Source organism: Calypte anna, chromosome 23, assembly GCF_003957555.1.
Source record: "Calypte anna isolate BGI_N300 chromosome 23, bCalAnn1_v1.p, whole genome shotgun sequence".
In the NCBI taxonomy this organism is placed as follows: Eukaryota; Metazoa; Chordata; class Aves; order Apodiformes; family Trochilidae; genus Calypte; species Calypte anna.
In genome coordinates this window covers 3,487,810-3,512,342 of record NC_044268.1, presented here as the reverse complement: position 1 = coordinate 3,512,342, position 24,533 = coordinate 3,487,810, and the positions used below count along the sequence as shown (strand labels likewise).

Below are 24,533 nucleotides of genomic sequence, written 5' to 3'. Positions count from 1 at the left end.
CCAAAGCCACAGGCAGGGCCGGGGGGCTCTGAGTAGGTGAGGGGGGGGGGGTCTGGGGGGGCCCCATCCCTACCAGGCGCTGGGGGATTGCACTGAGTACAGAGGGGTGGGGGGCCTGCCTGCAGCCCCCTCCCCTCCACCTGGCAGGATCAGGGGCTAAGGGTCACCTCACCCAGTCTTTCAGCTGGGACATGGGCTGGAGGGGGTGGGGGTGCAGAAGGGCTGAGGGGGTGGGAAGGGGACAAAGAGCTGGGACACAGCCCCAAGGAGGGAGGGAAGGAGAGCCCCGAACCCCGGGAGAGGCTGGCAGGGGCATGCGGGCAGGGGGCAAGGGGACGGGGCAGAACCGGGCTTATGTTTGCCCGCCGTCAGATCCACGGAAGGTCTAAGATAGAAAAGAGAGAAGCTGTGAGCGGGGCCAAGAAGTGCCCCAGGGTGTCCCCGCGGCCCCCCATCACAGTGAGCTACGGCCGCGCCGTCCAGTCCGGGTAGAAAAGCGGAGGCTGCGGTCACAGCCGGGTCTGCGCCTCGGGGATGTAGATCTCGATGCTGTCCGCGCTCTCGGTGGCCGAGCTCTGGCGGAAGGATGCCGCTCGCTTGGCTGCCAGGAGGCGCTTGCGAGCCTCCTGCCGCTGCCGGTCCACCGAGTCCAGGGATCGCTCCTTCACCGGGTGCACCTTGGAGCGCGGCGGCTTCTTTGGTATCGGGGGAGGAACCTTCTTCTCCTCCTGCACAGACAACGGGGGGCTTCAGGGTGGGCACGGGGACGGGACCTTAGGGGAACGGGTGTCACGGCTGCCGCGGGTGACAAAGCCAAAGCCACAAGAGGATCCCACAGGCCCCCCAGAACTCTGCCGAGATGCCGGGCGGGGCTGCTTGTCCCTTTGTCCCTCTCTGAAGGTGCCTGTGGCACATTGCCCCTGCCTGTGCCGATCCTGCCGGGTAAGCCAGCTGCGAGACCACAGCAGGGAAACAGCCCCTTCCTTAGCCTCGTTTTCCCCAGATCTTTGTTTTTCAGGTGTGTGCTGAAAGCGTTCACTAGAAACAGCCTGGCAGCAGCAATTTGGGTGCAGATGTGTTTGGGGAGGAGGGAGAGAGAAGTGACAGGTGAGGAGTGCCAGCAGCAGAGACCTGCCCTTACCTTGGGCTCCATGATCTTCCATCCATTGGCCTTGAGCTGCTGAAGCTCTGCAAACTTCATGCTGACATCCTCAATGGAGAGCTGCAGGAGGTCCCAAAAGCCAGCCAGGTCTTGAAAGGTGGGCACTGGGAATGCATTGGGATCCTGAGGGGACAGAGGGACAGAGTGTCATCCATGTCCACCTGCAGGACATCAGCTGTGCTGGCCATGCTCTTTGCTGTCCCTCATGGTGAGATGAAGTCCCTTTTCCACCAGCTAAGAGTATAAGACCCCCTGCCCACCATGGCTGACTCCGTGGCACCTCTGCTCAGCACTCACCATGTTCTGCTGGCAGAGGCGGTAAAATTGCTGCACCTTCTGGGACATGAGGAGCTGGGCACTGCCCACAGCACTCCGGATCTTCTCCAGGACTGGTGAGGGAAAAGAAGAAGGTCAGCAATCCCATGGGGCAGGGACCCTCCCCTGGGGGCAGCAGGACAGCCGGGGCAGCTCAGGCCTCCCCAAACCATGAGGGTTCTCCTCCCTCCTCCAGACCCCACTAGTCCCCAAGGGTTTCCTCATGTTTCTTGCCCCTACCCAACCTCTTCTGGCAGGGAGTTACTCCACCACTCCGAGGTGGGAGTACTGCAGGACCACGGCTGTGGCCCCCCAGCCCCACAGGAGCCCCGGTCCTTCCCGATCCCACAGATCCCTGCAACTCACTCTCCTCTGGCAGGTCATAGTCCTCAGCCTCCCTCTCCATCTGCTGGCACCAGCCCTCCATCTTCTCCACCTCCGCCTGCAGCAGTTTGATGAACCATTCCCCGTCGCGGTGGCAGGGAGAGGCACGGCCGGAGTCGGGGAGGCTGCGGGATCCCCGCTCCATCCAGGCATCCCGCCGGGGCACCTCCACCGTGTCATACTGCAGCTGGTAATCCTCCCGGTACGCCCACTGCCCCTGCGTGTGCACCGTCTTGTAGACCGCATACTGCCGCCCGGACTCGGGCTCTGAGGAGTGACGCTGGAAGGGGCGCCCAAACTGCAGAGCTTTGTCCTCGGTGGCCACGGACAGCCCAGAGAAGCCCTCCAGCTCCAGGTCCGCCTGCACTCCCGCTGTCACGCTGTTGGAGCGCTTGAAGCGCGCTCGCCTGGGGAGACACAGAGCGTGGGGACCCCCCCGGCCACCGAGGACCCACCCTCCGTCCCGTTGTGTCCTCCCACCAGTGGGCAGGATGGGGCCGAGGACGCTGGGCCAGGTCCCTGAGAGTTTAGGGCGGTGGGGACAACCCTGAGCATCCACAACCCGCCAGTCCCTCGTTCCCTCTGCTCTTAGCCCGTTTCCATGGCTACCAGTGCTGGACCGAGGATGGAGAGGAGCGTGCATTGGGGCTGCGTGGGCACGTTGCCTGAGCTCCTGGCACACGGCTCTCCCACCCCAGCCAAAATGTCATGTTCAGCTGCAGAAAAGCCCCAAGGTTTTATGTGAGCCTGGGCCAGGCTCAAAGCCTGGGGCTGAGCCTCAGTAGAGAAGATCCAAGCACAGGATGGGAGCAGGGGTGCCCCTTCCCCAGGAAGCCCCTTCCCTGGGCAGTCCACTTGGAGCAGAGAACTGCAAGGGTGAAGGGAAGGATGGATTCTTCCCCAGGTGGGGGCATCCAACCTGGGATGGGGATGGTGCTGAGCTTTGGGGGTCAGAGGAAAGAGGGAAAAGATGCTGCAGGGCAGCTCAGGGAGCCCCAGGGAGGTGCAATCCCCTGGTGCACTGAGTGTGTCCAACCCAGCCGTGTGGTACCTTTTGTCCTCCTCCACCTGCACCCCGATAGAATGGAACTCCCTCTGGCTCCGGCCCTCTGTATCCGAGTCAGAGATGGCCTCAACCTGCCGAGGGGCAGAGGCAGAGCGCTGGAGGGTGGCCTGGAGGCACGGCACGGTGGCTCAGCATCACCCGTGCCACTCGGGCAGGATCAGAGCCAGGTCCCAGCCCCCAGGGAGTAGCGAAGCTCACCTGGACGCCAATGGAGGGACGCCACTTCCGCTGCCGAGCCAAGCTCCGCAGCTCCTCCCGGCCGGGAATGGCCTTGATGATGAGTGTGGAGGGCTTGGGAGCAGAGCGGGGCTGGACGGGTGGCAGGTCGAGGGCCACGGCCGTCACCTTGGAGCTCTCCAGGCTCTCGGCAGAGTTGCACCGGGCCGCAGCGTCTTTGGACCAGGCGGGGCTGCGGGTGACCTCGCCGGGCAGGTAGGTCTCGTGGGTGGACTCGGTGCTGCTCTGCGCCGTGACGGAGATGAGGGGTTTGGCTTTGGTTCCTGGAGGGATGGGAGGTGGAGCTTTTCTGTAACTGAAGGCTGTTGTGGGAGAGGCGCAGGATGAAAAAGCACGTGAAAACACAGACATTTGCTCATTTCCCGCCGCGAACAGGGGTCCCGGGGGAAGGAAGGGGACCTCAGCTGCCTGAGACTGGGGCTGGAGCTCAGAGTTTGGCCAGTTCATCTCCAGAAAGGACTGGAAACCACCCCACACCCATGCTGGCCACGCTGCTGCAGCCCCCAGCAAGGGGCAGAGATGGGGAAATGTAGTAGGGGCAAAGAGGGCAGGAGGGAACAGCAGATGGGGTCTGGGGGCACAGAGCAGCCTCTAGCCGAGGCTGAGCCATGAGTGGGGTGCTTGTGCCCTGAGCTGGGGGCTGCAGGGGGCTGGGGGCAGCTTGGTGGGCACCTGGGCAAGCAGGCAGGGAGACAGAGGGATCCCTCACGCGGCCAAGCCCCCCCGTCCCCTGGGACTCACAGGTGCTGGGCTTCAGGATGCTGCTGGTGATGGGTGGCCCAGCAGGGGCCGACATGGAGAAGAGGGAGAGGCAGTCGTCATCCTGGGAGCAGCCTGCCTGGATGGCCCGCAGGTAGCTGTGGCTCCGCATGCGGAAGCAGCCGGGCAGGTCCAGAGCTTCCACAGCCTGAGACTCCACCTCACCAAACACCGATTCGCAGACGGCCTCGAACTGGTGGTTGAGCTCGTCGTTGATCTGGGGAGAGCAGTGGGTGAGGCTGGGGGTGGTGAGCAGGGGCTGGGGCCGAGGGTGTGGGGGGCAGATGCTCAGAGGAGCATCCATCACCCCCCCCACACCTTGTCCCCACAGCGGGACACGGGGCCCTACCTGGCCGGTGGTGAAGGAGCGCCCGTAGCTCTGTCCCCGCGGGAGCATTCGCGGTGGCGTGCAGCAGCTGGGACAGTTACAGATATATGAATCAGAATAGTGCCTACTTGCAAACCTAATGAGAGACAGTGGGAATAGAAGGGATGGCACCAACAGCAACACATCCAAGCAGAGCATTAGGAAACGCAGCTGCAGCGATGCTCCCAACAGCCCCGCTGCTGTCCCCACTCCTAACTGCCCCAAAAAAACTGTCCTGGGGGTACAGACCCCTCTCCCAGCAGGGCTGGGGACAAGCAGCCAGGCTGTCACACTCCAGGACTGGGTGACATCCCCTTTTTGAACATGTCTCTCTTCCCCAACCTTTGCTCGTGGCCACAGCGGTGTGTCCCACCCTGAAGCCCGGCGCAGCCACATCCCCACTCCCCCCCCCAGCACCCACCAAAGGAGCCCCAGCTCCCAGAGACCCCCAAGCCCACCACCCCATTACCCCCAGCAGTGCTGAGATGGAGCCAGGGGGTGACAGCTCTTACTTGGTCCTGGCCTGGTCAGCGCTGGAGGAGCGGCGGTAGCTGTCTCGCCGCGTGGCCGCCCTGGGCAATATTTTGGTGCTGGCCTCCGAGTCGGCGCTGTCCTCGTCACCCATGGCCTTGATGTAGCTGCCACTGCGCATCCGCCGGCAGGGAATCTCCCCGTCCTTGCCCACTGCAGGGTACCCGCTCCACTCGTCCTGCGGCACCTGGGCCAGGAGGAGATCAAGTGTGGGTGTCCAGGCTGCCACTGACGAGCCCCACTCCCACCCCCTGGGCACCCCATGGGACATGTGCGTGGCCCGAGGCCGGTGTGTCCATGCTGCCGTGGCCCCCTTCTCTCCCCATGACACCCCAGGGCTGCAGTACAGACCCTGGGAGCTCCGATCCTCCTGGGACAGCCCTTTAATCCAGGGGAGCTGATCCCTCTGAGCAGCCACAGCTCCCCACGCGTTCCCAAAACGCGGAGCGGTGCACCCATCCCCACCTTGCAGCCCCCCCGGCAGGCACGGCTGGGCCAAATCCCACCCATGCCCGTGTGGCAGCCCGGCTGACGTAGCGGCTGCCAGTCCTACCACGCGCCGCTGACGCCGACACCACGGGGTCCATACCGGGCTGTGGCAGTGTCCCCCGGTCCCCGCAGGGAGCGTGGCAGGGCTGTCACTCTGCCCCAGTTCCCCCGCTGCCAGCAGAGAGGGACCCCGGCCAACCCCCCTGTACCTGACCAGCACGGCATTGCTGCTCCCTGTCTCCTTCCCCCAGGAAAGGGAGAGAAGAGTTAATTAGTTTTTAATTGAAAGGGTGGTGACCTAGAAGGGAGCCAAGTGACAAGGCAGGCGGTGGCACTCAGCCAGGCACAAGCAGGATAAAAGCCATGGGGAGGGAGAGGGCGTGGAGCTGCCAGCAGCCCCGAGCCAACAGACCAGGTCTGACCCCAAACCCAGCGAGCACGGGGCAGGAGGCAGAGGATGGGGCTCCGGGCAGTGGGGAGCAGCACAGGACCCAGGGGACATGTGCTGGGCACATGGAGCAGATCCAGAGCATCCCTGAATGGCCGCCAGGACAGGGGACCCCATCCCCATCTGAGCCCACAGCATCTCTGGCTGGGGTCCCCAGGGTGGCAGCCCCCTGCCATGCCCGGCCCCTCACCTGCAGGTACTGATATGCTCGGTCTTTGGCCTTTGCTTCCTGAAGCATCAAGGTCTTCTCGGTGCCGCTGGCACTGGGGTAGGCTTCACGGGCCTGGCTGACTGTCATGGTGTGCCAGGCACTCCTCTTGAGCGTCTGGCCATCCAGAGACATGGACATGCCGGCACACGCCAGGCATTTTCCCTCCCCGCCGCCCTTTAGACTCTTCAAGGTCAAGTCTCTGAAGGCACTTTCGGGAGCGTCCACGCAGTACTGGGCGGCCTGGTCGGCGGCGTGCCTGCCGGACACCATGTAGCTGCTGTCGCTGTCCAGGTTGTCATCGGAGCTCCACCAGCCCATCATCTTGGACCGGTGACGGGAGTCCACCTTACGGTCCTTGCTCTTGCTGCGCTTGCCGTGGCGGGACTGGTGGTGGTGGTGGTGGTGGTGGTGATGATGGTGGTGGTGGTAGCCGTCCCCGCGGCCGTCCATCTTGGTGCCGTTGTAGTCTCTCTTGGACGGCGCCTCCAGGGAGTGGGACTTGGCGAAGAGCTTCTGAACAGAGTGGACGAGGTGGCGGATGCGGCTGGGGCTCTCGCTGCGGGGCTCGGCGCCGCCGGCCCGCGGGTACTGCAGGGTGTGGAAGCCGTCGTGGTGTAGGGGCAGCTGCTTCTCGAACTGGTCCAGCAGCGTGGGGGGCAGGCGGTTGATCTTGCCGGCGGGGTGGGCGGTCGCCATGCATTCGTCACAGGAGTCGTAGGGCTGCTGTGCGTGGTGCATCCTCGGGAAGGTGCTGCTGGCGCTGGCGGAGGGCGGCTCGCTCAGAGACCCCCCCGGGCACTCGCCGGGGCTCCGCGCTGGGCAGTAGGGATGCTCCAGGGAACAGGGCTCGCTGGGGCTGAGGAGGTACAGGGGGCGGCCCTCGGGGCCGTGCTGGGAGTAGTCGGCGGGAGGCTGGCAGTCCTCTGGGATGCAGCGGCAGCGGTGGCCGGAGGAGGGATGTGCCTGGCTACGCTCCCCATGGTAGCCCTTCATGGTGTCAGCATCCTCCCCGTAGCCTCGGCATCCTGCAGGGCTGTCCCTGCGGGCTCACCTGTGGGGACAAGCACAACGCGGTGTCAAGCTCCCCTCTGAGCCCTCCTGCTGGAAAAAAACATCAGGGTTGTCCTGTGGGAATCGACTGAGGGGGGTGGGAAGCTCCCAGGGCAGGATCTGGCACCAGCTGAGCCCCAGTGAAGCGGGGCTGGGGGTCAGGATCCTGGCACCCCACGGGGCAACGGGGCACGGCTCTGGGGCTTAGCACCCGGGGTCACCCCTGTCTGGGCTGTGCTAAGGGCTGCGGGAAGGAGAAGGTGTCACCAGCAGTGATGCAGGCAGCAGTGGGGCCTGCAGACGGCGAGGGAGGACGTGCTGCCATCATCAGAAACTTGTTTTCTTCTCCGACACCAAATATTATGAAGTGTTTCTCCATTAGGAAAACGGTTCTGGCTGAGCTTTTCAGCCGTTGTGATTCACTGAGCCGCTAATGAGCTGCTGCGGGGCATGGGGAGGGGGGGGGATGCTCTGATGGCTCCTTCCAGCCCATCCTCCCTGCAACACCCTGGATGCCACGACCACGGATGGAGATGGGGCACCCCAGCATCCTCATGGCTGGAGAGCCGGAGAGAGGCGATGGTTATGGGGCATGTGGGGCATCCCAGTGCAGAAGCAGAGGGGTGGATGGCACCAAGCTGGGCTGAGCCCCGGGACACTGGAGCTGAGGGGCACCCACTGAGGTTTGTCTTCCTTACAGTCCCTCAAACGCTTTGCCTTTGGTGTGACTGTAAAAGAGGAAATTATGCATTCTCCAGTGTAGCTCAGCTAATTAACAGGCATCATTAATGCTCTCATTATCATACTTGGGCAAGCCCAAGCCCAGCTCCCAGACCAGCAGCAGGGAAATGTGACCGTGGGATGGTCGGGAGAAGGTGACCGGGGGACAGTCCCCACGGCACATGGGGACCATCAGACACGTGGGGATTGGGAGGAGGGAACGAAGGACCCCGAGAGGGCCAGGGATGGAGAGCGAACTCCCCAAGAGGGGCAGGAGGCTCCCCAGGGACACAGGGGTGGGAGGAGATGCCAGTGCTGGTGGTGAGAGGCAGACAGGGCTGTGGCAGCGCCCAGGGAACACTTCTGCCCTAACAAACCCCCACTGCTGCCTTCCCTCGTGGGTCTGTGCCTCTCCCCCACCCTCCCAGTCCCACTCCTGCTCTGATGAGGCTCCCTAATTGCTGCATCTTAACCAAAGGATGCTGCAGCCTGTCACAAAGAGAAACGCCTCTCCCTGGAGAGCTGCTAGGAGAAGCGGGCACAGCAGCATGGGAGGGAGCTGCCCCCCCTGTCCTGGGGTAAATTTGCAGTAAATTGGCAACAGGACAGACAGATGAACAGACAGGCTCCCAGCTCTGGCTCTCCCTTTGCAGGATGAGCTATTGCCTCCCGCTCAGGGAGGGAAGCTCCCAGCTGATCCAAATATTGCCTCTGCAGCAGGAAGAAGGAGTCAAAACAGCTGAGCAGCCATCACCACCAGCCTGGGCTTTGTGCTCAGCAGCACCAATTAAACAAAAGTTGGGCCCCAACAGGGAGGCAGCACCAGAGCTCTTCCACAGCCACAAGCAGGGCTGGAGCTGGGGCAATGGCAGAGGGTGGGGACACCATGGGGAAAGATGGGGACACGGCGTGGGGAAGGATGGGGACACGGCGTGGGGAAGAATGCTACGTCCCAGCTCCCCAGAGCCAGCTGGAGCACAGCTCATGGTCCAGCAGCCGTGGCCAGAGCAGTGGCCATGTCCCACCAAATGCCAGGAGCAAATCCCCTGGGGAAGGAGGGGATTGGTGCCACCAAACAGCAGACTCAAAAAGGGGGAGAAAAGTCAGCCTGGCTGAATTTTGTGCCATTTAACACCAGGGTAATTACCACCAGTGGGAACCTACCGCCCACACAATTATGTGCTAGGATAAACTGGAAGAGAATAATTACCATTACAAATAACTCACTGCTTGCCTTTATTGCATCCAAAGCCTGGAGAAACTGCCACCAGCAATTCCCCCATCACCACCTTCCCTCCAACATCTGCTCCCACCATATCTCTCTCTGCCACAAGGGCCAGCACAGGGAGAAGAAGGGTGGAAAGCCCCCCAGACACTGCATGCCATGCTGAAATCCAGCCCCCTCACTTAATTTCCTATGGGAGCACTTGACAGAGGCAGTTCTGCTCCCCAGCAGCTGCCCAGGGAGATCTCTGCCTTGGCAAGGGCTCAAGGCAGCCCCAGTAGGAATCCAAACCCTCTGGGACCCCCATGGCACCCAGGGGTCCCCTCCATCTCTGTGACAACTGGGCAGGGAGGCGAGGGGACTGCAAAACCCCACGGCAACCTCTGGGCCTGGCAAACCACCCTGGTGCAGGGGAAGGCTGAGTTTTCCAAGAATTCCAGGTCAGAGCCCAAGAGCTGGGGTTGATGGGTGGTCCCAGGCCCTCACTCTTCCCACTCACCGCCCGGCACTCAGGGGGATGCTGTCCTCATGTCCACGCTGGCAGCTCCTGGGTGCAGAGTCCCCTGGGGGAGCAACAGGAGGGGGTGAAGCTCAGGGAGGAAGAGCATGGATGTTCCTCTCCCAAACCAGCCTGAACCCACTCCCCATCTATTCCTTAGCAGCCTGGCCTTCCCTCCTGCCCTCCTCCCTACACCAGCAGCTCTGATGGGTTGCGAGCACCACGTGTTTCACCCAGCTCAGCCCCAAAACTGTCCCCAGCCCCAGCCTCTTATGCAATTCCCTGCCAATGGGCGCCAGAGCCGGCCCAGCAGCCTCCTTGTCGCTGACTTTGATTTGCTCCTGATCCGGCTGTATGCTCCACAAAGCCTCCTCCTGCCACCCCGCTTTGCCGGCAAGAGACCAAAGGGGATTTTTTTTTTTTTTTCCCTTTTTTTTTATTTTTTTCCCAGCCACAGGCTCAGCAGAGGCGCTCGAGTTCGGCCCGTTCTGCTTTTTGCAAAGGAGAGCAGGGTTCTGCCAGCATGGGTTCTGCTGGGGATCTTTGTGGCTGGGGATGAAAGCAAGAGAGAACAAACACGCAGCGTGAGTGCCTGGCGCCACGCGTAAGCTGGAGCTTGGAAAAAATAAAATAAAATAAAATAAAATAATAAAATAAAGTGGTTTTCCCACTTAGGAGCTGAGCAAATTTGATCTACGGTCATTGGAAGAAAATAAATATGGAATACAGCCATTATCTGTTTACTTTTAATCTATTTACTTTTTCCCGACTCGTTATAAGCGAGGAGGATTGTAGAAGGCAAACATTTTATTATATTACTAATTACTCTGTTATTTTATTAGGCTGTATTAGTAAAATTTACTCAGCCTGGGGGAAAAAAAAAAAAAAAAAAAAAAAAAAAAGAAAAGGGAGGGCTTAGTAACAGATCACCTCATTTAGTACGCAACTCTGCACCGAGTCATTATTTTCTAAAAAGTTGGATTAGCTGAGAGCAGCCCACCTCTGGTTCATTAGCTGTACCAGGCGGGGAAGAGGGCATCATTAGGGAGAAGTTTGTCAGAGCAGCAGGTAAGGGCTGGGAAGGAGAAGGAAGGGGAAGTGGGAAGGGAAGGGGTAGGGCAGTAAGCAGGATGCCAAGATCACAGCGAAGGTGTTTGTTGCAATCAGGAAATTAAAGGTAATTATTGTTTAGGAAAGAAAACCAGAGAGGGACAGGAACCAAACCAGCAGCTGCTGCAAATAAAGGATAAGGTGAGGTTTTTAAAAAGTCAGAAAGGACAAATACCAGCTGAAGGATTGCAAATGGGAGTGGAAGGAGAAGTGTTTACCCAGGCCACTGAGAGGGGATGGCAGCACCATGCTGCCCAGCACAGCCAGCAAGCACCCTGATGGAGCTGGGCTGGGGTTCCTGGCATCTCCCCTGGCTCATCCTTGCCCTGGCAGATCCCTCCTCATCCAGCATGGGCACCCCATGGGCACCAGACCCTGGGTACCCCAGAGCTCACCCTCAGCGCTGCTGCCCAGTGCTGAGGAGGGGCCATGCGAAGGGTGGGGCAGGTTATTAAGCACATAATTAATTTTGGCCCCAGCCACAGCTGCCTGACAGCTCCTTCTCCAGGGCTGGGGAAAGCGAGCGCGAGAGGTGCTGCCTCTGCTGATGCAGCGGTTGGTGGGATGAAAAATCCTGCAATGCAGCACTGCTTCTTAATGAGCCATTTGTCTTTGAGCCTTCTTGACTCATTACCATGCCTGAAGAGGGATAGGAGTTGCCCCAAGTCCCCATCTGAGCAATTACTCCTGGAGCAGAGCGAGGAAACACAGCCACGACACGGCCCAGCTGCCAGGGATGCCGGCACGGCCGCCGGCACCGGGACTCCCCGCCGCAGCACTGCTGCCTCCGGCTGCTGCTGCCACCCAAGGAGCAGGGTCCCCCCTGCCTAATGCAGCCCACACAGCCCGTCACAACCAGCCCAGCCCCCCTGAGCCAAGGACAAGAGCCACACTCCTCTGCTGGGGCGTGCAAGGGAGACGGAACATCCCGGGACTGCCAGGACAAAGACGGCGGAGAAGGGAACCTGGAGCTCCAGTCCTGCTAAGTCAAAACCTGGATCTCAGTGGAAGAGCTACTCCTTCAAAAGCCCTGAGACAGCATTCAGAGCCTGACAAGGAGCTGGCTGAGGAGGTGGCAGAGGGCTGGGGCCATGCCAACACTTCTGGGCAGGCCGGGGAGCAGCTGGGGTGGGCTGCTCCAGGCACAGCCACCTCCAACCCTGGACACAGCACATGGGACCCCATGGCCAGCACACCCAATTGAGACAGGAGACCACTCTGGAGGGATCCGCAGGCCAGGCAGCACCCTGGGGACCCACACCCACACCATCTGGCAAAGGGCTCACGGGTGCTGCACCGCATGGATGAGCACCCATCACGGGTTATGCCCAGGGACAGCTTCCCTCCCATGGATGCACTTGACATCTGCCCATGCTGCCTGGGGCTGGCAGCAGCCAGCACACTGCCTGATGCTCCTCCAGCACTTGGTGGCATGGGGTTACATGCAGGTGACCACAGGGAGCCCAGCAGGATGGAGAGCTGGCATGAGACCACTGCTCTCCTGCAGCAAAGGGATGAGCAGGGGGATCTCCCTGTGCAGCACCCTCTCTGGGGGCTCTGCCCATGTCCCCACCAGCCACCTGGCTCCTATGCCCAGAAGAGCCCCAGGAAACCCCAGGAGTTAGACCTGTCCCCATCAGGGACCCTTTCCAGGCTTATGGGGGACACAGCAGACCCTCCCAGTGCTACCAGCTGTGCCAGAGCTGGCAATGGTGCCTCCACCCCCAGGCTGTGCCACTCTGCTCTCCTTGGCCAGACAGGCAGAGCTGCCTGGGCTGAAAAAGCCACTTATCTCCCCGGACACATGGTGTAATGAATTAAGCTGGGGATCACTCCAAAGCTGCTTTGGGGGCCACAACGTGTCAGCACCAAACACAGCAGCAGCAATGAGCTCTGACTGTTCCCCAGCACATGGCTCCCCTGCTCCTACCTCAACAACACCCATCCCAATTGGTTCCCTTCCCAACACCATCCTGCCCCACGGCCCTCCCCCCAGGGTCCAATGTTTCCAGCCAGCAAGGCTGGGAAATGACACAAAAACACAGCCCTTGGTCCTGACACCTCCAAGGATGCTCCAGGCCACCTCACCCCGTTCCCAGGCTGCATCCCAGCCCTGACAGACACAGCAAGCCCAGGGCCCGGCCCAGCCCAGCTCACCAGCAGAGGATCCAAACTGCTGCTTTAATGGATGGGCTTAATTTGCAAAGCTGATGAAAACCTAAATATTTAAATACATAATTCTGCACAATGCTCTTAGCGTGGGCCCAGTGTGGGGGCAGAGAGAGCGGGGGGGGGGGGGGGTACATGGCTGGTGAGCCAGGAGCATGGCAACAATGGGGGGCACTCTGGTGGTGATGTCAGGCACCCAGGCACTGGCACCCCCATGACACCCACAGTGGGCAGGTGGGGGCCATAGGGTACTCTGCCATGGGCAGCAGGGTCCCACTCCACCACCAGCCTCCAAAGTATCCCATGGGGAAAGAAGAGCACAGTCCGAGCCAGGGAGCTGCAAAGGGCCCTTTGGGTGAAGATTACACCACTGATATTCCTGCTACAACAGCTTAGAGATAAGAGAGATTTACAGGATTTAGCAGCAATTCAAATCGAGTATTTAATTTTAGCTGCAAAGGAGGAGTGGGGGCTTGGCCTGGGGGCAGGTGGAGGTGTGCAAGCTGTGGACACGGGAGTCATCCTGCCTCCCAGCAAGGACTCCTCAGCTCTTGGGGAAAAAATGATGCTGGGGCTACTACCAGGCAGCCCCATGTTGGTGGGACTGGGCACCCTCTGCCCCAACCTGTCCCTAATCCCAGCAGCCACTCACTGGCTGCCAACTGCAGCACAGCCCCTGCTGCCACATGGGAGCTCCCATGGGATCCTCCCTGGATGAACCATGTCCATGGCCCAGCACCAGGGATGCTCTGAAAGGGCACTGGTCCCTTCATCCTGCCCATGGGCCAGCCTGGAGCCGGCACTTGTCTACTGTCTGCTTTGCTGTCCCCTCCCCTTCCCTGACACGGGTGTCCTCACCAAGGCTGTCCCTGGACCAGGCTGTAGCCAGCCAGGGCAGGGACTGTGCCAGGGAGACAGTCTGGGGGCAGCAAGAAGGGATACCAGAGCTGAGCATCCTCCAGAACAAAGTAGAGATGTCACAAAGGGGACCTGGCCACCCCTAGAAGCCACAGCAGGGACAGGGGCCAGGCAGCAAGAGCCCCCCCCAGTGCCAGCTGGCCCTGAGCCCCACACGAGGGTCCCCACGGTGTCACTGAGCCAGGTGCCCATCCTGCCTCGCAGCACCACAGCTGGGTGTGCAGTGCTGGCACGGGTTCCGGCACGGGGCGGGTTGGGGGAGGACGGTGGAAGATGAATGAGGGAGTCGGGAGGCTAATGGCATTGTCTGAAAAGTAGGTCGTGTGCTGAGCAAAAAGATATTTATATCAAAGCTCGTTCCCCCGCAGAAGCTCCCGAGCCAGGTGCAGGCAGCACCACGAGCTCACGGCCACAGCCCCAGCACCCCATGGCACCACAAGACCACAGGACCCCCTGCCCAGTCCCATCACACTGCGTACCCACACCTAGGGCTGCCCCACTCGTGTCATGAGCTGCAGCCAGGCCTCAGCCTTGTTGCAAACCTCAGCCACCTCCTTTCCTGCTAGGGGGGAAGATCCATGCTCCAGGTCCCCTCCCTCATGCCTCTGGCTGTCCCAGAAAAGCTGAGAATTTGTCCCAGCGAGTACAGAAGGAGCTGGTGTCTGCCAAGAGGTTTCCCCCCCAACAACCACACAAACCCAGTGCTACAGACATGAGCCAGCCAGCAGCCACCCAGCCCCACTCCCCTGTCCCCATCCCACACCTGAGCAGCCTTGGATCTGGCAGGGGAGAAGGTTCATTTCCCATAATAGCTGTGTCAGCTGAATTTACAGCCTGGCTCCGAGTTATTAATAATAATGGCCTCGCTCTTAAGTAGGGCTTTTCATCGGCCTCGGAGCCCTTTCCAGAGGACGTGGCATTATCACCATCTCATTCCCATTTCAGCAGGCAGGAGAGCGACATGGAGAAGCGACAGCCCTGCCCAGTGCCAGGCAGCCGAGCCGGGACGCGCAGCGCGTTGGCCCCATGGGAAACCCGGACAGAACCAACCCCACCTCCAGGGAAGGCCGGCAGAGCCCGGCCCGGCCCAGCAGGACCGACCCAGAAGGCCGGGGGTGGTGCTGGCCGAGCCGCGGTGATTTACACCGGCGGTGAGCCCGGGCCCCGCCGCGCCGATAAATCCACTTGAGGCATCGATAAACCAGCGTCACCGCTCCGGTGATCCGCGGTGCTCCCAGGCGGTGAGAAACCGCGGGGCAAGGCGCTGCCGCGGCTCATCATCCCCTTCTGCCGATAAATCCCAGCCCTGCGTCAGCCGCAGCACCGGAGGTCTCCGGGGTGGAAATCCCACACCACAACGGAGCTGCCACCCGTGGGAGCTGCCAGAGAGGGGGACCCGGCACCCGCGGCAGCCACGGGGGAGCAGGGACACCCCCGTGCCCACCCACCCCGGGCAGCAGGGGCGTGGGGCTCTGCCAGCAGATCCATTTCGCTGTAAAAGTGCTGGGATCTGAAGTTATTTTTTGTTTACTAGCAACAAGGTATTGTAAATACATCTTTGCTGATAATTATAGAGTCTGGGCGCACACCTTCATCTCCATAAAATATCAGATGCTACAATTTGCCTGATTTAATGAGATTGGAGGCTGATAAGCCGCTGAGGTAAGCTGTAAACTTAGGGGGGGGGGAGGGGGAGGAGGAAAGGAGGGAGGAAGGAGGGAGGGAAATTATTGCAAATGTGCTAAACCGCCTTCGTCCTCCTCCTCCTGCTGCTGCCACGTGCCCAGCCCCGGTGCCTGTGCCCATCCCCGCAGCCCCCTGCCCAGCTCCCGGCGTGGGCCCAGGCGGCTTCACGCAGGGATGGGCATTTAGGGCAAACGGAGCTTTTTATACCATTTACCTCATTAAAACTCCAAGAGCTGAGAGCAGCACCGAGGCCTCACCGAGCCGCCCACGGGGCTGTGGCCGGGGGCTCTGCCTCAGCACACCCCACACCCCGTGGTCCCTGTTGCATGCCAGGGCAGCAGCCAGCGTGGCACTGTGCTGGGCAGAGCTGTCAGGCAGAGGTGCCAGCAGCTCCATGGACACGTGTGCCAGGCCATGTGCTGGCAGAGGTGCGAGGACAGGGTCCCCAGGGGCGTGGGGGCACGGTCACACTGCACGCTGGCAGCCCCCGCTGTGCAGGGATGCACGTGTGCCCACGCGTGTGCAGCCCTGCCTGCCAGCACCTGCCATGCCAAGGACAAGCTGGGGGGGGTCATGCCAGAGGGGGCTGCACAACCATCACTGCCACCACCTCTGCACAGCCACAGCCTTACCATGTCCCACACCACACACGGGGGTCTGGGGGCCCCAGGTGTCCAGAGCAAGGGTCCCCCCCTCTGCAGCAATGGGGGGGCCCTGCTTGGGAAGCAGGTGGTTCCTGCCAGTACCCAGCACCACTGTTTCCACAGCAACCCTCAAGGTCTCCAGCTGCTGCCTGATAACTAACTCATGCTGGTGGCATTCCCAGGGGGACACCGAGCCCTCTTCCCCTGCCCATCACCCTGGCCTCAGGCCACTGCACCCTCTCCCCCCACCTGCCAGCCCCCAGCCTATCTTCCCCAGTTGGTGTCTGGGCTCACCCATGGCCCCTGATGCCCTCCCTACACTGAGACCCCTAAATGATGCAGCCCTCTTGCACCAAGTGGGGAAAGGCACCCCCAAAACATCCCTGCTCCCCCCCAGAGAGGCACAAGGAGCCAGTGGTGACCTACAAATGTCAGGCTGACGGGTTAATTAATTTCCCTCTTCCTCAGGCCATTATCAGATGGAATAAGACGTCACCTGAGACTGTTAATTGGGCTAATTATTACAGTTTCAGATTTTAAATAATTAGTTACCGTCGTCTCCAGCCTTGCTTCCACAGTTTTCTAAAAAGGTCAGGTGGCTCCTGACTCCAGAAACCCACGACACAGAGCCAAGGAGCTGGGGAGGGGGCCCAAACCCACCACCCTGGATGGGGACCCTGGGGACAGTGTGGTCCCTGCTGTCCCCAAGGTGGGAACCCGCACCAGAGCTGGCAGGAGGGGACATCCTCTGCCTCGATGGTGACAGAAACCCAAGAGAGAAGGAAGGCAGAAACAGAGGGTGAAGGATGGAGGAGCCCACCCTATCCCCCTCCTCCCTCTCCACACCCACTCGGTGACATCCCAGCCGAGCTCCCCCAGGCCCAGCAGTCCCTGCCTGGGACACGGCTCCCAGCAACCCCCCCCTCAACCCACGGGATCCCCAAATCACCCTTGCCCTGGCTCAGACTCCCCAGGGAGGAGCCAGCGGGGGTCCCGGCTCATCGGCACCGGGAGAGCAGGGGGCACAGGAGCTGCACCCGCCCTGCAAGGGGTCCCGGTGGCCAAAGCCATACCTGGTGTCCATGGGGTTCCCCCGGGACCACCCCCTGCCCCAGCGGGGCGCGGGCAGAGTCGGAGGCTGCCCGGGGGTTGGGAAGCAGAGAGACAAGCTGGGCCAGCTCATCCCCACATCCCTCGGGAACGCCATGCCTGCTGCCAGCCCCACCCGCCGCTATTAATAGCCGGCAGTAGCCTCTTCGGGAGCCATTTGCATATTTGATTGCAACTCCGGGGCGGGGCAGGGCCCTTCAATCAGACGCTCCCGCAGCCTCATTTGCATGGTTTGACATTTTGTGCTGGTTGCGCCGACACCGGCACCGTGGTTGGGGACACGGCTCAGGGAGGGTGGCGGTGGGCACGGTGTCACATCGGCCACCAAGCAGAGCCGGCAGCACCCCTCCGGCCCGCCCCAAACCCGGCAGGCTGTCACGGAGCCTCGGTGGCCCTTGTCCCCAGGTAGCCCACCCCGCCCTGTCCTGCTCTCCAGCCCGACTCCCAGCACCCGGTCCCCGTCCAACCGGTGCGGCGAGGCCACCAGCCGTGCCCGGTGGCAGGCAGGCGGTGCCAGGCCCGGCAGGCAGGGTGTGGGGCGGCGGGCACGGCCACCAAGCAGCCGCCCGTCCCGACAGCCCTGTCTGGAGTTGCCACACATCAAAGGCAGGGCCGGGCTGGGATGTCCCCAGTGGGACCCTGAACCCCACATCTCACCCATTGCAGCCCCAGGGGGACCAAGGGGTCAGGATGGTCACAGACGGCCACGCGGCGTGACCAGTGATCAGCACTGTGGCCACCACCACAGCCACCATGACCACCACCATGGCTACTACCAAGCCACTGCCACGGTCACCACTACAACACTGTGGCTGTCACCATGGCCACTGCTGTGCCTGCCATGACCACCACCATGCCACAGCCACGGCCACAGCCACAACCACGGCCACCCTTGCCTCTGTGGCCACCACTCCACCCGGCAGCACCCACTGCAGACAGCAGCCACCTCACAGCCCCAGGCCAGGGAGGCGCCAGGAGGAGCCAGGCGGCTCCAGGGCCTGGGGCAGACGGAGCCGAGGGCTGTGTCCTGGGACGCCCTCGCTTCCCCCTGGCTCTTGGCATCCCTTGGCAGGAAAAAACAACCCAAGGGTAAGGGTGGGAACGAGCCTCAGCCCGGCAGGGAGCAGGTGAGGGCTTTCTTTCCCTCCCTTCTGCCTCAGTTTCCCCTCCAAGAAAACACTCTAGAGAATTCAGGCTCGTCTCACAGAGAGGCAAGGTGGTGGTGGAGGGAAACCATGGCGAGGCATTGGAGGGACCCAACTGCTGCCGTGACTGTGCCAAGGAGTGACCCGAAGACAGCTCAGGCTGGAAGAACAGATGTCAGCACCGGCTGTGCCACTCACTGGCAGCGGGGCAGTCTGGCAGGCAGGCCCGAGGCTCCCCGGCTCCCTCCGTGGGCCAACACCCTGACACAGCAGAGGGGACAAGGGGGTGCAGCCCTTCCCCACACCCCTGCACAGCCTGAGTCCTCCTCACCCCCCAATCGGCCATGTCTGGGGGACAGGGACCCCCGTGCAGGGCTGGGCTGGCAGCAACGGGGTCTCACCTCCCTCATCCTCAGCAACTGAGCACACCGTGTCCCCAAAGGTGAGCTCAGCTTAGGGGCAGCCCCAGCACACACAGCCCCCAGCCCCAGCAGCCGCAGCCCTCAGAGCCAGTGCAGGGCACCTGGAGAGGGGAGCAGACCCCTCGGGCTCCCCATCCCAGCCGGGTGAGCTCCAGGGCTGATCGGGAGCCATCGCTGCACACTCAGACGAGGAGGCGGCTGCCGGGGTTGGGGGTTTCAGACAGGAAAGGGTTAGGGGCAGCTCGGTGGGGGGATCTCACTCTGCCCGGGCTGGGAAGAGTCAGCATCGCCCCCCCCCCAGCGCATCCCACCGGCACAAAGCGGGGCTCTACTGGGAGTGGGTTCCTGCGAGGCACAGCCCCCCCAGCCCGCTCCCCCCCGCCCGGCAGCCCCATGCCCCACTCACCCAGCCGCTAAACCACGCAGTTGCCCATCAGGGCTCGGAAGGAACCGGAGGAGGAAAGCAGCTCGGCGGCTGTATTCGCTCTTTTTCTGCCAAATCCCTGCGGGCTGCCCATGCCGCGGCCACCCGCGTCCCGGGGGTCACGGCCACCCACGGCAGAGCGGCGGTGGCCACAGTCCCGGCGCCTGGGCCACCACCGGCACCTTCCCGGCGACGAGAGGCGGTGGCGGAGCAGGGACACACCCCCGGGAAGGGGGTGGCCTACCCCCGCGCACAGCCCCGCACCCCGGCAAGGGGCCTGCCCACGCCGGCAGCGCCCGCACGCCCACGCACCGCCCCGCACGCCCCGCCCCGCTGCATAGGGGCGTGGGAAAGGATGGACAGACGGCCCCGCACGCCCGAACGGACACCCGGCTGCATCCCTGTGCACCTGGAATGTCCCGCGGCCGCGCTCCCCCCCGGATGCTCCCGTGGCAGCGTGGCAGCTGTGCACCCCCGCCCCCCGCCCACCCGCACCTCCTCTGCACCCGCAGACACCTGCGCGCAGCCCTCGCCCCCGCCGGCCCCCCTCACGCCCACATTCCAGAAGCCCCCAGCACCTGCCATGTGTCGTGATATGAAACGCCGAGACCGTCCCTCGGCTCTGCCACTCCGACAGCATCAGCCCGGGGCACACCAACCACCGCGGGGTCTGCCACCTCCCGTGTATGCCCAGTAACAACCAGTTCACCATCCCCAAACCTCGCGGTCTGGGGTCTCCAGTCCCAACACAGCCCCTCCGGCTCCATGGGGTGACGGGGGCTGCCCTGGACGAGGTCAGAGTGCTGAGGATGGGATGCTGGCAGGTCCCCTGCTGAGCACCAAGCTGGGATTCGGTACCTTTACAGCTCTCGCAGTCCTCTGGCTCCCAAGCAGCACCCCCACACGCCCACGGACAGGCTGCTCTGCTCCATTCTGCCCACCAAAAACTTCAGCTAATTCCCAGCTCAAGCGGCTCCCGGCCCTGCCGGGGGAGAGAGGCAGCAGGACCCCCACCACGCTGAGCTGCTGGTTTAAGGCCAAACAGACTCTGGGTGAAACACCGAGCGCTGGCAGCCGCACCGCAAACATCTGCTCTTCCAACGGCATCGTGATTCACAGGGTATTAATTGGGGCTTGGCAGCACTGGGAAGTGTTTGCAACCCCTGGCTTCGCTCGGAGCCACAGCTCTCTGCCGGCCGGCTCCGGGTGCCAGAGAAGGAGCCAAACCCAGCCACGCACCGGCCGTGGTGGAGCTGTGCCAGGACGGAGACGTGGGGCACCGTGCCCAGCTCTCCCACCAGCTGCCCGGCCCCGCGGGAGAGATGCAGAACAAGCCCCAGGAAAACAGCAGCAGCAGCGGCACTGGGTGCTTGCCAGGAGGAGCCGGTACCACCGGCACGGCACCACGTGGCAGCTCCAGCGCCCGCCGGACCCGGCTCAGGGTGGGGAGGGCGCTCGCTTCGGCTCCCACCCGGCCACGCGTGGCAGGGCCTGCGGGTGCTGGTGATGCTCCTGCCCGGCTCCAAAAAAGCTCTGTGTTTCTGGAGGGTCTCCTGGCACTGAGCTGCTCAGTCCCCAGGGCAGCAGCATCGCCGGCCACCGCGGCGTGGAAGTGAACCGCAGAGCAGCACCCTGCTCCAGCACCGGCAGACAAAGGCTGAGAGAAGCCTCCTCCAGCGACGGCCGAGAGAGAGATGTGAATTCAGAAGCTGATTAGAAACCATGTCATGGCTCCTTCCCTCTCCAGCATTTGGGAGGAATGAGCTGAGGGGGGTGAACACGACATGGAAAATCTAATTAGGATTGGGGGCAGGTTGTAGAGGAGCTGCCACGGGAGCTGTGGGAGCACAGCTGCTCACAGAGAGGGACACCAGGCACCCACAGCACCCCAGGCCCCACCAAAATGGGGAAAGTACAAATGAATTCCCCTTAATCTGACGGGTACTCACTCTGCTGAGAGCAGCCTGGCCTGCCCCCACCTCAGCTCGTGTGCCCACAACAGCTGTGACCCCTCTGTGCCCCACACATGGCACTAAATGTCCCCAGGGTGCTGGGCAGGGCAAGGGGAGCAGGAGGGGCTCAGTACTGCCCAGAGGAGGGGAGGTGAGCATGGGGTGCTGTGCTCAGAGTCCAGGCCCCCTTCTGCTGTCACTCACTGGGGGACTGGGAGTCACAAGGCCATCAAGACAGCCACAATCCCAAGGCTACAGAGCACTTTAGCAGCACAGGCTTCACCCCCAGCTCATGGGGACAGCAGAGCCCTGAGGCCATGGTGAAGGGTGCTACATAGGGTCAGCAGCACCAAGCAGTGCTCTGCGTGTCCCCTTATGTCCCATGCTACCTGCACCATGGGGAGTGAGCAGCCCCCTACCACCCACCCCATCACCAGGATGTCCCCCAGGACACATCCAGCTGTGTGCCCCTGACCCCAGCTGTCCCCACGACCCCCTGGCTGCCAGCACGTCTCCCTGGCTATTCTTAGCTCCCAGCACTGCGCTCGCTGCCCGTGGCACTGTACTGTTACTGCTGGCTGCCAACAGCTTGAAGAAGGCAGCCAGGATCGTGGTGGGGCTTCCACACCCCTGGTGACCTGTCATTCGGTCCCTGCCGGGCTCTGGCCCTCAACAGGCTATTTCAGGAAATCCAATTGGATGGGCAGAAGGAGCACAAGCCACGCATTCAGCTCCTGAGCTGGATCCAGGCTCCTCGCGTCACCACTCACATCCAGATTTTAGCTTTGCCTGTGATGGCAGTGAGGGCCAAGAGTCACCTTTGGCTCCAGATCCAAATTTGTGCCTGGGTGGGATCCAGCCTTTTGGATCAGCTCGTCAGAGAGACACAAGCAACTGCAAAACCTGGATCTGGAGCCCCAGGCACAGCAGCATCACCCCAGGACGGGGATGGATCCTGCCCCCAAAGGTAGGCAGGAGACCCCCCCCATCAGCACAGCCAAAACCATCAGGGCCCCTGCACATGTTCTGTGTCCTGCAGGTCCCAGCACATCCCTGCCCTGAGCCCACCATGGGGAGGCTGAGGAAGGCCACCCCAGGGACCCCCAGCCTGTGGTCCCCACTGCCTTTCTCTCCTTCCCTGAGCTGCTGGAGTGAGAGGTTTGGGCACCAAGGGCTCAGCACCAACCACGGTTGTGTTCCCCCCACCCCAGCACCAGGGCTGACTGGAGCAGGTCCTGGTGCCCAGGCTGGATGGGGTGGCACCACCAAAGCCATTCCCAACTACGGATGCTGCCTGTGCTGCCCCATGCCAGTACTGTCACCATCCCTGCAGCCAGGAGGGGCCCCTTCAGCTCAGGTGCTTCACAGTCACTTTGAGGGTTATTTTTTCCCTCTCAGCCCTGCTGAGAGCTTGAGTAATGCTTTGAATGGGATGATGTGCCTCATCCCAGCCTCCCCAGCATGGCCATGCCCCTCTCCCGGTGGCCATCCCCCAGCTCCATCCCCAGCAGACAGGGTTCTGGAGGGCTGGGGAGCTATGGATGCCGACAGGAAGACTCTGAGGAGGCAAAGAACCGAGATAGAGGGGAAATGACATCCATTTCCTAAAGGAGAATCTGTGCTGCTGGACGGATCCTGCCCCATTTACACCACAGGGGCAGCGGGCACCCAGCAGCCCAGCTCTGCCCCCTCCTGCCTGGCCTGGGGAGCAGGCAGGGACCTTGCCATGGGCAGGGTGGCCCTGTGCCCCACGAGGGAGGTGACATATGGGGCTGGATGTCTGAGGATGGAGAGAGACAAGTGGTCCCGGGGCCAACTCGTGCTTAAGGTTTGGCACAAGGTGGAGGGACCAGCCTGGCTCCTCCAACAAAACCCAACCACCCAGAGGAAGGAAGGTAGTGAGAGGAGACAGACCCCAATTCCTGGCTCCCCAAGAAGCTCTTCTTGCTTGCCAGGCCAAGTGGGAACATGCATCCTGGATGCACGGTGAGAGGCACAGCTCAGCTCATGCTCTGTGCCAGCTCCCAGCACCCGCTGGCAGCTCTGGACCCCCATGGCCCAGCTGGGACACGGCTCCTGCATGCAGAGTCAACCCCCCCTCCCTCCCCACCCTTCATCCTTTAAGGCTATTGAGGGGGGAGACCACCAGACTGGAGAGGGGTCCTAGGCCTGCCCAACCCTGGTCTGAGCCCTGTGCAGCAGGAGAGCACCAGGATGGCTGTCATTGCATTCTGGGGTGGGTAATGGAGAGGCTGAGAGATTCAGCCCATCCTCAAAGCATCACGCACCAGGAGATGGGGGGTGCCCGCACCCCTTCTTTCCCTCCCCCTCCCTCCCCCCGGGGCATCTTTCTCGGCCTCGCTGATCACCGCGGTGCCGGGGCAATGTCCCCAGCCATCTTGTCACCGCCCCCTGAGCCCCTCAACACCCTCTCAGCAGCGATGGATGGGCGATACGTCCCGTCCCCGGGGGGCCTGTCCTGCACGGCCCCGTCGGGGCGAGCCCCCCCCCCCGCATTGGGCACAGCGGATCCCCTGGGACCGGAGCCCCCGCGGCAGAGCCGGGCACCGGCCCCCGTTCCCTCAGTCCCCCGCGCCCCCGCCGCTCTTACCCCGCTCCCGCCGTCTACATCCTCCGGCCTCTGCCGGGTGGGTCCCCGACGGCCCGGCCCGGCTGCTCCCGGCCCGACTGGTACCGGAACGGCTGGTACCGGAGCGGCCCGGGCCGGCGCCCCGCGCGTGGGAGCGCGGCGGGCGGCAGCATGCGAGTGGCGGTGGCCCCGCAGTGCAGCGCGGATGGGCGCGGAGCGGCGCGGATGGGCGCGGAGCGGTGCGGATCGGTGCGGAGCGGCAGCCAAGACACGGCGGTGGATTTTCCCCGGGAGTCAGAGCGGGCGGCGGCGGCGCAAGATGGCTCCGGTGCGGCTCTGCCGCCGCCTCCCGGGACCCCCGGACCCGAGCGAGCCCGGGATGGGAGGAGTGGAGCTGGGGAGCTGCCGCCCGCCGGGCACGCAGCGAGGAGTCTGCTCTGCCGGGCTGGGCTGGCACCCTGCAGGGGGTACCCACCCGTGGGCATCCCTCCGGGACGGCGGGGCTACCCTGGGAGCCGTCACCCACCCCTGCCGGTGGCCACATCTCCTGCCCGGGGAGTGCCGGGTACCGGGACAGCCCCAGGGCACAGGGACAGCCCTAGGACAGGTGCAGCCCCCAGGGTGCCAGCCTCCCCCAGATACCGCCCACATGCTGAGCCCCTTGCGCTGTGCCGTGTAATATAATAATTAATAATAATAATAATAATAATAATAATAATAATACGCGGGTTGCAAGTGCAGTGCACCAGTAACGTGGTTAACACCTCAGTGTGGGGGCTCTGTGGCCCCTGCTGACACCCCACCAAAGACAGAGATGGGACTGTCCCCACCCTTGGCATGCAATGAGTCCCCCAGACGTCACGCTACCCCCTTAAGGGGGTAATCCCAGCCCTCGCTCAG

General features: G+C 62.5%; 1 protein-coding gene across 3 annotated transcripts; it reads right to left on the bottom strand.

Annotated features, from left to right (window-relative positions):
• Positions 1–213: 213 nt before the first annotated feature.
• DLGAP3 (DLG associated protein 3) lies at positions 214–23,718 on the bottom strand. Of its 3 annotated transcripts, none has more exons than XM_030464406.1 (12): positions 23,655–23,715; positions 9,464–9,527; positions 5,949–7,020; positions 4,803–5,008; positions 4,273–4,387; positions 3,906–4,140; positions 3,126–3,466; positions 2,913–2,998; positions 1,844–2,268; positions 1,460–1,551; positions 1,142–1,285; positions 214–728 (listed from the first exon to the last, which is right to left on the bottom strand). In XM_030464406.1, exons 3-12 carry the CDS (start codon positions 6,960–6,962, stop codon positions 510–512), a joined length of 2,877 nt encoding a protein of 958 aa, XP_030320266.1. In that variant the 5' UTR covers positions 6,963–7,020; positions 9,464–9,527; positions 23,655–23,715; the 3' UTR covers positions 214–509. The 3 variants fall into 3 exon arrangements, with proteins under 3 accessions (XP_030320266.1, XP_030320268.1, XP_030320267.1); XM_030464408.1 differs by having other exon boundaries at positions 4,273–4,339; XM_030464407.1 differs by lacking the exon at positions 9,464–9,527 and having other exon boundaries at positions 23,655–23,718.
• Between the last annotated feature and the right edge of the window lie 815 nt (positions 23,719–24,533).